The 16589-nt window shown below is 48.1% G+C and overlaps 1 protein-coding gene across 1 annotated transcript in view; it reads left to right on the forward strand.

The window, feature by feature from the left end:
* Nucleotides 1–12420, forward strand: part of MYBBP1A (MYB binding protein 1a) — an 81014-nt gene extending 68594 nt beyond the window's left edge. The window contains exons 25-27 of the mRNA XM_074974556.1: nucleotides 8252–8353; nucleotides 9239–9363; nucleotides 12014–12420. Of these exons, the coding sequence (XP_074830657.1) occupies nucleotides 8252–8353; nucleotides 9239–9363; nucleotides 12014–12398 (612 nt within the window). The 3' untranslated portion in view covers nucleotides 12399–12420. The remainder of the gene's footprint in view (nucleotides 1–8251; nucleotides 8354–9238; nucleotides 9364–12013) is intronic.
* Nucleotides 12421–16589: the final 4169 nt, after the last annotated feature.

The following is a 16589-nucleotide window of genomic DNA, read 5'->3' on the forward strand; positions in this document are numbered from 1 at the left end:
TATTTCATTGCCATGGTGTCTTTCCACTGACCACCCCCCAGATAGCTCAGGGAAGGAAGGGTGTCTCTCAGGTTAGGGTACTGGCCTTGGACTCTGGAGACACCGGTTCAACTCCCTGCTGTGCCACAGACTTCCTGTACAATCCTGGGCATGGACTTATTCTCAATGGGTCCTGAGGCACAGCTGTGGCTGGCCTGGGTCAGCTGACTTGGGGTTGCAGGGCTCGGGCTACAGGGCTAAAAATCGCAGTGAAGACCCTGCAAGGCAGGGGAGGGTGAAATCTCAGAGCCCGGGCTGCAGCTTGAGCCCAAACATCTACGCAGCTGTTTTTAACCCTGGGAGCTCACGTCAGTTGGCCTGGGCTCTGAGAGTGGGTGCTGTGGGGATTTGCATTGCAGTGTAGATGTACTCTCTGTCTCAGATCCCCATCTGTAAAATGGGGATCTTAGCATTGTCCCACCTCACAGAGATGCTCTGATTAAAGACAGCAAGGTGCTCAGATGCTACCGTAAGTATTTGAGAGAGAGACAGCTTGGGCTTTGGAGCAGCGTGGCTATTTATTTGCTTGTCTGGTTTTTTTAATACCTAATGTAACTTAAAGCTCTTGGCAGGAGTAGGGGGAAACTCAAGGTCTTACACATTTTATACAACCATGGCTCTGGTTCTGCAAACCCCGGCATGCACGGCGACTCCCCATTGACTTCGGTGGAGCCCTGCACAAGTGCAGAGATCCAGCAGCACAAAGCAGCAGGATCGGGTTCTGGGTTTGTATTTTGTTTTGTTTTTAAAGGTCAGATTTGTAGCTGGTTGAGGAGTGTGACTGCACCTGATTTACAAAGTTACCATAATGATGCTTACAAATCAGGTAACTGCATGTACACAGGTTTCAGAGTAACAGCCGTGTTAGTCTGTATTCGCAAAAAGAAAAGGAGTACTTGTGGCACCTTAGAGACTAACCAATTTATTTGAGCATAAGCTTTTGTGAGCTACAGCATCCGATGAAGTGAGCTGTAGCTCACAAAAGCTTATGCTCAAATAAATTGGTTAGTCTCTAAGGTGCCACAAGTACTCCTTTTCTTTTTGCATGTACACAGCGTATCTATCTTACCTGCATGTTTAGTTACCTTGAATTATACCTGGTATAATTACCACAGGAATTGTGTCTCCAGACTGGGTGTGCACGTGTGTGCCAGTTTGGCCTCCAGAGTTATACTAAACATGGGAGTGAGCCTGTGACCTGTTTTTAAGAGGGAAGCTGAGGGCATTTCTCTTCTGCTTTCCCTTCTGAAGTTTCCTGGCTACAAATGTGCATTAACTTCCTAGCCTAGGACTATATTTCTCTTTTTCCTCTGTGTGTGTGTGCGTGTGTGTGTGTGTGTGTGTGTGTGTGTTTTTCTTCATCCCCCTGGTATATGCTTTGTGTTATCACTTCTACAGAGGTTACATGTGCTATTTACTGTCAGTTCTATGTGGCCCCCACTGCTGTAGTATCCGAGACCATAACCAACTCCGGTGTCCTCACCTCTGTGATGTAGGCACGTGCTATTATCCCCATTTCACAGAGACACATTGAGGCACACAGATACTTGCCTAAGATTATACAAGAAGCCTGTGGCTGAGCAGGGAATTTGAACCCAGCTGTCTCGAGTCCCAGGCTAGCCCCCAAACCACCGGACTGTGCTTCCTCCTACTCTGGTCCTCTGTTGAAGACCAGTTTTTGTGTCTCTCACTCGCTTTAGTAACACTGGAAAAATAATGAATTGGAAAATTCCAGATGTGTTTTGCACTCCAGACAGCAGCCCTATGGGCAGCAAGGCTTAGATTAAGAAATGCCACACATTGCAAATGGCAGAAGCCTTCAGAGGCAGCAGATCCCCTGTGTAGCCACTTCCACCATTTGAACATGAGCAGGATGAGGTAGAGACTCGGCTGCTGGTATTTGGCTTGGAGTGAGATGGGAATTCCAGCTGTGAAAACTGCCTTCATATTTTTTCCTCTTGGAGAACTACCTGCCCAAATACGCTGACAACTCAGATGTGCTAGAATGATTTAACTGGCGAAGGTGTTGCTGAGCTGAAATCTGGGCTGAGTTTCCTTGTTAAGTGGCACTGGTGGTTCTTGGGGTAGCAACAATGGAAACAGTAGGAAATACTGTAATTGGCCAATAGTGCCAGTGTGGACATAAAGGATGTCCTAGATGGTTAGAGAGAGTGACGGTAATTTGATCAGTCAGCTGTCCTTGTGAGGGATCTTTTAACTACAAGTTCCATAACCTTGAACAAGTCATTTCACCTCTCCATGTCTCTGTTTTCCCTTGTATAATAGGAGGATATTTATCAATTTTGCAGGGGTTTAGTTAGTATCTTGTGAGGATGTTACAGATGCCTGAAGTAGTATTAGAATAGTTACATATTTGGTGTGCCATCTGTTGTTTGGTAATCACTTCTGCTTTACATTTGTAAAATGAATTTTAAAAGTTTGAGCTTTCAGTAGTAGAAATTGCATTCCATATAGTGACTTGCATACCTAGACAGACAGTGCAGAGGTTTGCGGGGGTGTGAAGAAAACCAAACCCTCATGCAAGCCTGTGACGTACAAACAGTAGTCTATGCTGCAGGTGGCAAGAATACTTGGGCTGATATTTTTCAAAGCTGCTGATGGGATTTGGAGATAATTCTCATTAAAATGGGCTGACCCACAGCTGGGAAACAAATGCCTCCAGGGACTGAGGACCATCAGAAACCTCACCACCTTCCATTTCAAATGCAAGGCATGTTGCATTGGCCCGCCTTGTCCAACATAAACATGGTGTAGCATGTATAACAACTTAAAAAATCCTCCCTTGTCCATGTGTCTCCCTCTGCGGAGAGGATGAGAGGAATAAACACTTGTGACAGAAGTTAGTCGCCTCACGTAATGCACTGCTGGAAAGGCGCACAGATACTATGGTGATGAATGCAGTGTAAGAAGCTACGTAAAATAGAATGGGAATTGGGTGCCCAAGGCTTCTGAGGCAGCTTTAATCATCTCAGCTATAACGTGCACAAGGATTCGAATAAACTAATGTGCTTTCACACTTGGAGGAAAATATCTTCATTGCCCCTGTCAAAAAATGAGCATGAGCTGGAAGAGAAACCCAATAGGATAAACCGTGTCTGGATCCGATTTCATTAGAATCATTCTCTCCAGCTTCTGCACCATTGAAGCTTGCACAAGGGGCAAGAATGAATATTGGCTTCTTCTGTGCTGGGTGATTGCCAATCATTTGTCTGATTGAGCTTCTCGCCAATAGCCACTTGCAGGTGACCGTTTTGGTTGGGTGGGTGTTTACATAGCGTCAACAGTATGCTGGAGTCTTCTCGAGATTTTGCCTGGCATAACTAAATCTAAATACCCTCTCACATGCAAACCACCTACATCAGTGCAGACTGGTACAAAGCAGGGTTTTTGCTGAAGTAACTTAGGAAAGCACTTAAGTCAATGGGACGAAAGCCCATGTTTTACTGCACCAGTGTAACTGCATCAGTTTGGTTATATTGAAATCCATCGAGATTAAAGGAATTTGCACCAAAGACCTGATTTCAAAGGTGACAAACCAATGCCATTTTAATTTCAGTGAGAGCTGCAAATGTTCAGTACTTCTGAAAATTAGGCAATAGGTAGTTCAGGACTGATCTTGCTCCCACTGAAATCGGTGGGAGTCTTCCCTTTTGATTTCAGAGGGCTCCGAATCAGGCTTCAAACCCAGCGGCATGGTGCTAGTGCCTGGGAATCAAGAAGTCAAACTGAACAGAAAATATTGAGTCTCTGTCTACCATTTCTCTAAGCTCAGACAATGACACAAACAGCAGACACGGTGGAAAGTCAATGGGGATTTTGAAGTCTTTGTTTTAATGATCAGAAGTGTTGTTAATTTTCAAAATGTCAAATAGTTTTATTTCTCTTCAGTTTCCCCCTCCCACCCTTTGTTTTTTCTGTGTAGATTATAAGCTCTTCAGGGCAGAAGTGTCTCTCACTAGGTATTTGCACAGCACCTAGCATAAGGGCCCCCCCCCACTCTCGACTGATCTCAGCTACCGGAATACAAAGAATAATGCTAGTCTGGTAGCACCCTATTTTACTATTAGCAAGGATCGTTTTAATACAAATCTATCTCTGCTTTGGTGGTTTAAACAAATAATTGACTTGCTGATTTTTTGTGGGGGGAGGGGTAAGTGGAATAAACGGACTGTGCATCGTCTCTGGAATAATTTCATGCATGTGAGTATTTTTAATTACACAGCTAATATTTGTTTTGTTTTTCCTTTTACCTGAGAGACTTCAGAGCCATTGACTCGTGTGTAACCTTGGAGGTTATTGATAGCTCTGGCATAGGGAAGGGAAGCATAGTTTCTACCCACCCAGAGGGAATAATCAGCAACTTATTGAAAGTCAAATGGAGTGACGGTGTGAATTCTAGCCTGCAGAACATGGTGGTATTCAGTTGCTGGCTCTGATTGGTAGATGTGGAGCATTTGGTGGACCTGATCATGAAATGATTGTATTCTTGTAAGAAATTTAATTCAGGGGTGCGGAATCCCTTAAAGATAATGAGCTACCTGCTACTCCGATAGTTATATAATGATATGTTTCTGCTTTATTTTCCTGTAAAGGCATGCATCAGATTGTCTTGCAAGAAGACAAAGAAGTCAAAGAAGGCGCTTCCCTGGTGCAATAGAATTCTTTATACTCCTCAGAATCTGCTGTACATAAGGGGTTTGATTCTGATTTCATTTACTCTGGTGTAAACCAGGAGTAACTTCTCTGAAGCTGTTGGAGTTGCCTTGGTGTGGCCGTTGAGTCAGAATGAGACCTATGTTCTATGTGATACAGTGGGGATAAGCGTCTGGGTGGGTGCTCTGATGTCTGTTTCAGGTACTTATCACCACAGAATCTGCATGCTTCACACTCTTTAACGTATTTATCCTCAAAACACCCCGGGAGGCAGGGCAGTACCATTAGCCCCATTTTACAGGTGGGGAACTGAGGCATAGAGAGGCTGAGTGACTTGCACAAGGCTACACAGGAAGTCTGTGGCAGAGCCGGGAACTGGTCTCCTGACCACTGGCGCATCCTCCCTCTTTAACATTTACTAATGTCCAGATTTCTTTACCTTCTTAATTCTATTTTATGTTTGAAGTGAGTAAAGTTCTGCTAGAGGAGGGCGAACAATTCTCAAGGGAAGTTTATTCAGCAAATGTAGTCCTTTTCCTAAACTATTCGTGAATTGTCTGAGACCAAACTGCAATCTTTATATTATCTGTTTGCTATTTGAAATTGAACTGGCTGATACAGGAGCCTTGACAGCTCAGTGTAGACAGGATCTTGAATTGCAGAAGAAAAGGAGGAGTTTCTGAAGAGACTCAACAGGTCTGTAGTTGTGAATTCATAACCTAGTGTGTGTGTTCCAGGACTCCACATATGATGTCACTTGGCACACAGTCACATTGAGACACTTTCTGCAGCGGTCGGTGCCTTTTCGCACTTGTCCCCCATGTGAACTTGTGGCTTTCCTGATTTGTTCCAGATAAACTCTCTCCCCTTTCCCTACATACACAGTGTACAGTCATTCTCACCCCCTTGGTGTCATTTGGCTTCATTGCAGCATGGATTGATTTAAATCAAAGTGATTTAAATAATTGATTTTAAATCAGCAAGCAGGAAACCTTGATTTAAATCATCGATTTTAATCTTGTACTTTTTAGTTATTTTCCTAAAGGAAGTTTGATTGTCACTGGTTAGTAACCATTAATACATGCTGATTTGCAGCTAAATATAGCCTCTACACTAAATTTGGTGCTTCTTTTTTGCTAATCAGGAGGATACACTATGTCTATACACATTCATTTAAGCGATTAAATAGCTTAACTTATATTTATTCAGATTCTTAATTTTCAAAATGTGTATGTTGGGGTAAATGATGCATTTCTTATTTAATCGATGATAATTATTTTTTCACCTGTACCGCTGAGCTCCCCGTCAGCATCAACAAGCGCCTTTGAATGTACTGGATACATAAGGAATAGAAGTTTATAAAAGTTTATCAAAATATGTTTTGCATTTAAAACTGATTTATTAAACAAAGGAAATATCTGTAGTTAGTCAATTGAGCTGATTGTTTTGGGTCACCCTGTCCTTCAGGATTTCAGAACTAGTAAATCTCATTCTTTTAGGCCTCATTTTCCTCTTCTAATTTATGAATAAAAATAAGTGTTCCTGCTTTTTGAACTCCCAGTTGGTTTCTTAACTTTGAATGAACTAGTTGTTGAATTGAACTAGTTGGATGAACTGAAATGAAGAAAATATTCTCTCTCTGCAGCTGTGGTTTAGCACTTCAACACACTCTGGTTCCAGGTGCTTAGCCAGTGATTGCCTCTAGTTTAGTGGTTTGACTTTCTTTGAAACTTGACAGCCAACCTGTACCATTTAGTATTGTTTTTATATTTAAAGTAAATTATTTTAATAGATTATAATCTAAGTTTAGACATTAACATAGGTTGTCATAATTTAAAATGTAATGTTAAATAGGGTTTTTTTAATGTAAAAATATGATTGATTTAAATCATAGTATTCTTATCCACTGTGCTTTATTGGTAACTTGAATAATAATAATAATAATACCAGGAGGTAAATCTGAGCCTAAACTTTCTCCACCAGCCTGACTGTTCCATCTTGTCTCTGCCTCTACTTCCCTCTAGCCAGATGGTCATGTGGATCTCTCCACAGCAGTCCAGATTTGTTGACCTTCAGAGAATGTTGCATGGCTTTTGAGGGGAATTTATTTCTTATTTTTGCAGCATGGTTATCAGGGGAGTTGATGTTTGGTTTGTTCCCTTTTCACTGCATTAACTGTAATTGCCTGAGGTACTGAGGAGATGAAGATGGGAGTGAAAACTTTTGTTGGACTGTTTTTTGTTTTCTTTTAAAAAAAAAAAACCTAAATCAATAACTATTCTGCTGGAGTTGAGAAGTCACAACCCACCACCATGGAACCTAGGGTGTGCCCAGAGCAGGGTGTGCATAGTGCAGTGAGGTAGCAACACTGAGGACTAAGGCTAAGATTTTGTCAAGGATATTTTTGGTAAAAGTCATGGACAATAAAAAGAAAAATTCACAGAAACCTGTGACCTGCCTGTGACTCTTACTAAAAAGATGCATGACAAAATGGGGAGTTCAGCTGTGGGGGCCCACTCCCAGCACTAGGGGCCCCCACCACCTGTGGGGGCTTGCAGCTCCAGGGTCCCCCACGGCCTGCACTGGCTCAGAGCTCTGGGGCGGCCAGGAACTCTGGGGTGTCCGCGGCAACCGAGAGCTGTGGGGTGTCCCCACCAAGCAGCAAGGGGACCCCGCAGCTCCCGGCCGCCAGGGCTGAAGTCACAGAGGTCACTGGAAGTCACGGATTCTGTGACTTCCGCGACCACCGTGAAAAAATCGTAGCCTTATTGTTGACTCCACTATAGACAGATTTTTACTTGGGCCCTGCATTCAGGATTCTAACACCTGTCAACAAAAGACCCAGCATCTCTGTGCAGGGTGGCTGCTGCTGCTGCCCTTCATGCTTTGTTTTCCCTTCTTCCCCTCATAAATAAATCTGGCCTCCTTTTAACCCATCTCCGCTACCGCTTGCGTGGCTCTGCTTTAAGCCGAAGCATGCTGGTGTCTCAAAGCCTTCAGTGCATAAAGGAAATACAGAGAGAGATTATTTTTTCCCTCTCCTTTTTGGTGAACGTACACTTGATTGACAAGATCCCTCTTGGGACTCGTGATTGGCACTTCCTAGACATACGTGGTAATAGAGTTTTGCATTAGCAAGTTGTGTGTAAATCCCCGGTCCTGCTGCCGTTGAACTGGATGGTGGTCTCTCAGTAGAAGCTGTTTTCCAGCAATGGAGTTCTCCTTTTAGCGGGTGAGATATTAACTTTCCTCTTTTATCCCGCGTACAGTAGTAGGTCTCTAATTGCTGCAGTCTCCCAGCAATGCAGGATCGTGCCTTGCTTTGTTTGGTCACATTTATTAACCCAAGTGATAGCAGTTCCTGGCACTTATCATCTTAGGCTCTCCTGCAGTCTGATGCCTCTTGCCTTTCTGAGTGTTTTACTGATGTTTTAAACCTGCGAATCGCTTGTTGTCTGCTTTTTCTTGAGGGAAGCTCTTTTTTTTTTAGTTTGATTCATCTTCGTTTTAGTTTGATGTTCCTTCCTTCCTTTTGCAGAGTTTGAAGGTGGTGACCGAGTTCAAGGTGAAAGTTGACCAGGAGAAAGTCATTAAGTGTTTGGAGCTGTTGAACTTCCTCATCAAAACTGTGAACCAGCAGGTGAGCCCAGACTTTGGCCGAATTTGTGATCCCTTCCAGGTTCAGTCCATCATACATGCTGTTGACAGGCCTGCTGCTTCAGTCAGCAGCTGTCCTGTTTGCATCCTGCATGAAGGTCTGTTTCCAAAAGTTGCACTGGGCTTTTAACCAGATGGCTCCCACTGAAGCCAGTGCAAGTCCCATGTCTATATCTCTGTACAGCTTTTAGAAAATGAGTTAGTAGCTAAGTCTGATGACAGAAAAACCCTTAACGTCCACAATAATTATAATAATATCTAGCTCTTATATAGGGCCTCTTGAACTGGCCCTGCTTGGACAAGTCACTTCCCTTTTTCCCGAGCCTCAGTTTCCCAATCTGTAAAATGGGAATAAGGATACTGCCCTACTTTGTAATGTGCTTTGAGATATCTGGGTGGAAGTTATATTATTATATAAAGAGACAGAGCAGAGAGCATGATTAGCTTTGATTCCATAAAAGGATAAAACTGCATTAAAGGCCTCTTACAAAAATGCTTTCCTAACATCCCTTTCTCATGGGAGCAATACTGTGTTGCTACAGGGGCATTATGGGCCTAGGAATGGGAGGGTGGGTGTCCGCAAGATGGCAGATGGGTTTGAAACCAGGATAAGCCACGCAGGTGCAAGTCAGTTTTGACACAGATGCAACGTCTTTGCACTAGAGGTATGTACTAGGGCATTGTCCCCCAAGATAGACAGTCCCTAAGGAAGGGAAAAGCCTAGTGGCTGCTGGGAACTGGCTAAGGGTTGGGATTTGCCTGTTGTAGCTTTTGGTTTAAGGAATAGCTGGGTGCAGTGCCACTGTGAATGAGGATTGAATGCAGTTCACTGTCTGTCTGTCTTCATTTACTACAATTCTCCTTGCAGAAGCTGAATGTGGAGTTGGCGGAGCTGAGTCAGGCGTTACAAGCTCTGAGCCAGCAGGAGGGGTTTGGGAAATCCGTGCGCCTCGACAGTCTCTACTGGAACGTCATGAAGCTGCTGGGATTTGCGTATGTACCCTCAGCTCCGGGGCCTCTACGCCAGTTTGTGCATTGGGCTTTCTGTGCTGCTCTGGCTTCTCAGATTGGGGAAATAGGAAGAAACAGATCAGTGCCTTTGCCATATAGGAGACTGAATGTCAACCTGAGCTGAGCTCAGGGGGCTGGTGGAGTTGGGACCTCATTAGGCCAAGTGTGGTATGTACATGTGTCTCGTCAGCCCTGGGGGAAGGAAAGCAAGCTCTCCCTGATCTTGGATCACCTTCAGTTAGCTGCTCTGCTGTCTCCGGACACTTCACTTTGCAGTGCGGACCAGCCTTCAGCTGGAACGGAGTTGCAGCCCAGGGCAGACAGGGGCAGTGAAGGAATTTCTGGAGCGTGGTTTGCCATTCTGCCCCTCACCGTGTGAGTATGACTAGCTACTGTGGAGGCAGTCCTGGATGAGGAGAGCAGAAATACTCAACCAATGGGTCTGAGTAGCAAGCAGGTCAGCCGTTTCAGAAATGACTTGTGATTTTGGGTGCCCCGCTTTCTGGATGCCCAAATTAAAACGCTTCAGTGGGTAGGGTGCCCAGGTCCTTCTGAGGTGCCTCAAGTTAGATTCTCAAGATCACTGGTCACTTGTGACCATTGCAAGAGATCCGGAGGGCGAGGCCAGCCGGTTTAGGTGACTGTTTTAGGCTCCCACCCCTTCCTTGAGCTCTGTTACCCTGTGAGTCTCTGTGAGTAGGGAACACATTAGTTTCCGCATCTCTCAGCAAGGCTTTAAAACCATCTCGGAATAACAGGGTGGGAGTCAGGCACAGGGGCTGAATGTGTCTTTTATCTGTCCACCGAGCGGGTTAGTTGTTGGACTGTATTTAACTTCTGCCCAAGGGCAGAAAGAAATGCTCTGTCTCTGGAAATCTGTCTTGTTTGTGGGCTAAAATCAAACTTTACAGCTTTGCCACTTCCTGGTGGTGGCGTCAGTTTAATTATTATGCACACATTAGAAGACGTGGTCCAGGATCTGTAGGGGAGGGACTTGTGGAGTGTGTGTGACTCATTTCACAGGATGCATAGGCATGCAGTTTGGGTTTTTAGGGCTTGACCCAAAGCCCATTGAAGTAATTAGGATAAATCCCTAAAAACATCTTTTATCCTGCTAATGCAGTAGTGTAAGCTCTGGTAGAACATACCAATGAAGGAATAGTACTGGCACTCTTTATCCACAGCTGAAACCATTGCTAGGCATTCTCTGTCCCTGTGATCTCCTGCCTGAGTTTACAGGGCCCAGCTGCCGTAAGCAGAGACAGAGTGGAGTGTTGGTGGCTTATGTATCAACTAAGGCGCAAAGTGGAATCCAATTAAGTTAACGAACGGGGGGTTTGTGGTACTTTCTCCCCCTTCGTGACACGTTCTCATTTTTCAGCCTAACTCAAGGGCATTCTGTCTAAGTGATGCTGAAGGCTCATGTTATAATGGCAGATAATAAAAGCGAATGTTGCTACCCAAACGACCAGCCTGGCAGTGTCCGAGGGAGGCTTTAGGGATTCCAAATCTTATTCCCTGCATCGTTCTTGGATTGCGTCAGTTCCTTGGGCTGGCACCAGGGGGCTGGAGGGGTCGCAGCGCACTGAATGGTGCGGTTTGGCCCCATCTTTCCCGGGTGGAGTCACTGATGAGCAGCCCTGAGAACCCGAGACCTCTGCGGTGAAGACACACTGACTTGAAAAGGGTTTTCTGGATTAAAAAACAAGGAGAGAAGCCAGGGAAATTCAAGACTGGATCCTTTCCCGAATCCCTGCTCTGTGCGTTCTGAGATACACGGTAGCTGTTAGCAGTGCTGTAACCTAAGTGGTCCAGCAGGCAAATGGATCTGGATTAACTGGATTAATTGACTCACGCTGCCTCCAGAGGAGATCCAGGGAGGTGGCCGGGTTTGTCATAGGCTGGTGTAATTTAGCAGGGTTAGAGGTGACTCATTCGAAGTGTCGGTTGGGATTGATGGCATGCTGAAAATGGCCTGGACCTCCCTCTTCTGTCATGCCATACGAGGACAAAGGGCACTAGATAGAATTAAATAGGAGTGTGGTTTCACATAGTGTCTTGTAAACACGGGCAATTGCTGCTGCATAACGAATGAATTCATGCTGGGGCGGAGGGGGCTAGCCTCCCTGCAATGGAAATATTGTGGGCCCTCCACCCCTGTGGGAACTTGCATAGGCCTGGGTTAGGGGCTGGAATGAGCCCAAAAGTTAAGTAGGAACCCCTGAGATCCTCCTTTCCATCTTTGAGCTGGCTGCCCCAATCAAGTCTCTTGCTCCCCCTCCTGTCCCCCCACTCCCCCAAACTTGTGTACTCAGAGAGACAGACACACACACACAAAATGTATACAGCATTGTTCATTACTGGAGTTGGGGTTGCCTTCCTCTGAAGCTCTTGTTTATCTGCTTGGATTCCAGCCCAGCTGGGGTTGTCGTGTGATCAGATAATGTAATCGACTCTGGCGCTGAATGTAGCTAACCTGCTCTATTTGCTTGCTATGTTATGCTTCCCGTGACGCGCTCATGCTTCCGCTTGCTGTTACTGGCCCGTACTGCCATCCATAGGGGGCAGGCTGCGGTGCATGTCACCTTCCTAGCTGGAACGTGCCATGATCTGTGGTGCTCTTGGTTTACAGGCGCCCCAAAAAGGAGAAGGCAGTGGCCCGGCCTGAGCACGCCCCTGGAGCAAAGTCTCTCAAGCGGAAGAAGAAAGGCTTCTTGCCAGCTACCAAGAAACGCAAGAACCGCAAAAAGGCTCTCCAGGAGAACGGAGCGGAGAGTGGCAGAGAGGCTGGCCCAGAGAACGGGGCAGAGAGCGGCAGAGAGGCTGGCCCAGAGGGAGGGGAGGCCGCAGGACGGAAGAAGAACAAAAAGAGGAAAGGAGGAGCGGGAAAGGGCGGTGCAGAGGGCCCTTCGCCAAAGAAGGCCAAGGGGAGCCATGGCCAAGAAACTCAGGGGAAGCAGGGTAAAGCCAAGAAGAAGAAGAAGAAAGCAAACAAAACACCAGCTCAAAAGGCATGAACTGTGTGGACTTAATCAGACCTGGTTGGGATGTTTTAATAGCTTATATATATTTTTGCACTATCCCGTAGTTTTAATAAACCATCTGTGGTGCTGACCCCTACGACCTGCCTGTCTGATTCATGACCGGGGGAATCTTCTGAGTGCAGGGTGTCGCTGTCTGCTGAGCCTGAAGCCTGGGATCAGATAGACATATCCCTGCCTCCAACCCCTCTGCATGTGTCCTCACGCTCTCTGCTCTGTAACCGTGATGCAGTAGCAGTGTGCCCCCAGGTACCATCCTCCTTCCTGTCAGGGTGATTGTCTGGGATAGCGGGAGCTCTTGTCTCGCTCATGTCTCTGCTTTGCCCGTGGTAAGATCTGTTTGTTTCTTTGGAGATTAGGCAGGTAGTTGGCCAGTCAATCAATGCTGACATTCTGCAGGTCAGAAATGGTCTCTGGTACAGTCCCGGATGGACATTCATGTAAGTCGCTATGGCTGGAGAGGTCTCCTCCCCCACGCCTCCCCCCAACATCCGTCTTCCACTGCTCCAGCCGAGAACTGCAGGGCTTGGTTCCTTTTAGCTCTCCCGGGCTGGACTGGGGCCCATTCACAAGCCGAAGGTGCAGCCTCGGCAGTGGCTCTGGTCCTTGCCAGCCTGGGAAGCTGGAGCTGGGCTGTGGGCCAAATTTCCAGCAGGTGTAAGTGACACCTTGGCATTATACCCACTTACGCCAGTGCTGAGTGCTTCCCATTGGAGCCACTCGGGTGCCCTCTTGTGCTGTGAATGCAGCAGGCCCTCTATCGGCCACGCCAGAGTGATGCCCTCCTGTCTCCCCCTTCACAGTAGGATGGTCTCTGTTGAAGCAGCATTTACTGGGAGGGTTCATGTCGGGCCAGGGGCCCTGGTTCCCTAGGGCTGGGATGTGGGTTCCAGCATTGCTGCTTCTGAACTGCTTTACAGCTGGTGGGGTCGGCGTTCTTGACGGATCTGCCCCAGATTACAGGTATCCTTTCCAATCCCCCATATAGTCACCCTTGATAAGTGCCTGTAGTTAGTAAATGGAGACTAGAATGTCAAGAATCGATCGCTTCTTTTAAAATTTACCTGTAGAAACACTCACTGGGTCTTAGAACTGGCTTCAGCTGCGGTTCACCCTCCCGGCTTCTTTCCCAGCTCTCCCTCCCTGCCTGGAGCACAGCCGAGGCTGCTGGCAGGGGAGCGTTATCCCCAGCAGGGACAGGGTCTCGGGAGTATCCCCCGGATTTAGAGGTGTATGGGCTGGTGGGAAAGGTCTGGGTTTTTAGCTGTTCCTCCAGCCTCCTTCCCCTGCTTTATTTCCCCCACCTAAAGGGCTGCTTCTTGCTAATCCAGGTAGATCTCACCCCTCCAGGTTTCCACCCTGCAAGAGGGCTTCCTCCACAGCAGCTGGGGGCCCTGTTCCAGGCAGCAAATGCTGATGCAGGGAGAAGTCCCACCTGAAACTCTCACTTTCCCCAGGAGGTGGGGTGAGCTTGCCTATTTGTGGCCTCTGTCAGCCTGGCTCATCTGCTTCCCCACTTGCTGCCCCATTGTACCTGAGCAATGCACGGCTTGAGCTACCCTATGGCATCTCCCATCCTCCTGCGTATCCCAGAACGGCACTGCAGGGCCCCCTGCCCTCATGCTGGTCGCTTTCCAAGGAAGCATTCGGCACCAGCCTCAGCAGCAGAGGCGGGAGATCCCTGTGATTCATACCTGGCGAATCCGTTGCAGAAAGCTCTCCTGCAATATCCCTTCCTCCCTTGGGGTGGGGATCCTCCTCTGATGTTGTGCCCCCAGTGCCCTGTCCGGGGCTGGTTTGGATTTTAAAGTGTGGGGTAGGGAGGTGCAGGTTTCAGTGAATGCTAAACCCACATCCCCTTTGCATGCCAATTTGCTGCCCCATTGTTCTGTAGTGAGACTTTGTGAGTGATTTTTCTCCCCCCAGTGCACCGAGGAGGGAACAGCCGGTCTGCCCAGCTCCAGGAGGACAGCAGCTGCCTTCAGGTGGTGCAGAGCTGTAGTCACCAATGACTTGAGTCACACGGACCCTGCCACCGTTGGCACTGATCACCAGTTTCAGCAACGAGGCTGGAGATTGACGCTGACGTATCTGCTCTTCTGGGAGGTTTGATGACACCATGGCTGGCGCAGGAGGTCGAGCTCCCGCAGCCTGGGCTCAGCCTGTTAGTGCAGTGGGATGAAGGGAAACTTCTGTATCCCATGCTAGTGAACACACTGTGCCCCTTTTTCCATCTCTGGACTGTGCAGAGAGGTTGAAGAGGCTGCTGCTCAAGTAGCCGAGAGGCTCGTGCTTTTAGATCCAGGGCGCGGGGATCAGTCCCTGCCAATGACCCGTCTAGGGCCTCGCTCCAAAGCCGTGGCCGTACCATGTTGCATGGGTAATGCTTGTGTGCTGGCTGCCCTTGTGGCCGACACACCGGGGATCAAACCGAAAGCAGGAGCGGCTATGGCTAGAGCTAAAGAGCTGTGACTCAGGAGCTGGGACGGTTCCTGCTCTCTGTGGATTGGCACAGCGGGGACCTTAACACGCTCCCCTGTGGGTTGCACTGGCACAGCCGCTGTCCTTGCTGTGCCCGCTCTGTTGCTCACCCCACCCGAGGGAATTCTGACTGTTCAGGGCCTGACTGAGCGACTCAGGCTTTACGTCCAAGACCACTTGCTTTTAGGGTTTGAAGGGTCCCTGGTGACCAATCCATGGCTGTTCCTGGAGGGACTGAAATAGCCTCTGGTTTAGCCTGCGGAACATCTGCAAACCCTATCTCATTCCCAGCATCCCCCGGTCAGCTATTACCCTTGATACGGCCAAAAAACCTCCCTGTGAACTTCAGAGCAAGGTGATGACACGCAGGGCACCCTCTGCCACCTGGAATTAGCGGGGCCAGCACCTTTCAGAGCCTCTGCCCTAATAAAGGGCCCCACTCTTCAAATGCCTTTCAAGACTCCTCCTAAGAGATGACGGGTGATAAATTATGCAAATGGAGTGTGTGGAGTTCGGGCCTGGCCTGCTTAATGCTCTGCCGATGGGACTGAGAGGGGTCTGAAGCTGTGTGTGTGTATCCGCTGCTGATTGATTCTCTCCTTTGGAAAGCTGCCGCCGCTGCTGGGGATCGGGATTTGCTGTCACTGCCCCTGCAGAGCTGGGGAATGAAGCAGCACACGGGCTGGGCAGCCCCCTGGCAGCAGAGGTGTGCGTGGGGATGGGGTCTGGCTGAGCCGTCTCACTTCCCCCACCCCCTGCTCCAGAGGCTGCCCCTGGGCAGTATTTTAAGCAGCAGTTGAGGGGCCCGATTGCAGTTAAAATGAGACTCAGTGTCCTTGTGCTTGGCCTTCCCGTAGCCTGGTCTGCTGGCAGAGACGAGCCCGGAACAGAGCCAGGCACGTGTTGCACACAGGCCCCCTTGTATGCGGGTGTGGAGCCTTCTGCCCCAGCGGGAGCCTCCTCGTGGGCCCGATCCTGAGAGGTGCTGCGCACAGCGACTCCCATTGATTTCAGTGGGCCAGTACTCGGGCCCCTTTCAGGACTGGACCCCGTGTGTGTGTCTTCCCCTCCTCTCCCCCCCCCCGGGTACAGAGTGGGTGAAGCAAGAGCTTGGTATGTTTTGAACAAGGGCCTGCAATGCTCTCCAGTGGCTGGCTGGAGTGGAGATCAGATCTCAGCAGGACTGCAGGGGAGCAAAAAGCTCCTGGCAGCACTGAAGTGTTTCTAGGAGACTCCCCATCGCTCTTGCAAGGGGCAACAGGGCAAAAATACATAGGACCAAATTCTGCTCTCAGTTGCGGTGGCTTTAATACCTAGATACCAAAGGGGAAGGGCCTGTTGTTGGCTGTTTGTGCAGCACCCGGCACAAGGGGGCCCTGCTCTGTAGAGGCCTCTCCTAGAACATAAACGATTGACTCTGACAGGTGGGTGGTAAATGTAGCATAATACCATGGAGGCTGTTGAGTTACACCAGCGTACATCCAGAGTAACTGGGAGCTGAGTTTGGCATTTTGTCCTAGTGAGGAAGAGGCCAAAGACGGGAGAGGTATAAGCCTGAATTCCTGTGCCCGGGATGTTCATCCACCTCTGTCTGGGGGATGGAACAGATTGCAGTGGGGCAGTGTGGTTTGTAGCAGAAGAGCTTGTGTGAACTGTCACCTGGTAGTAGTATGTGTAAGGCCATGT

Source organism: Natator depressus, chromosome 17, assembly GCF_965152275.1.
Source record: "Natator depressus isolate rNatDep1 chromosome 17, rNatDep2.hap1, whole genome shotgun sequence".
Taxonomy (NCBI): Eukaryota; Metazoa; Chordata; order Testudines; family Cheloniidae; genus Natator; species Natator depressus.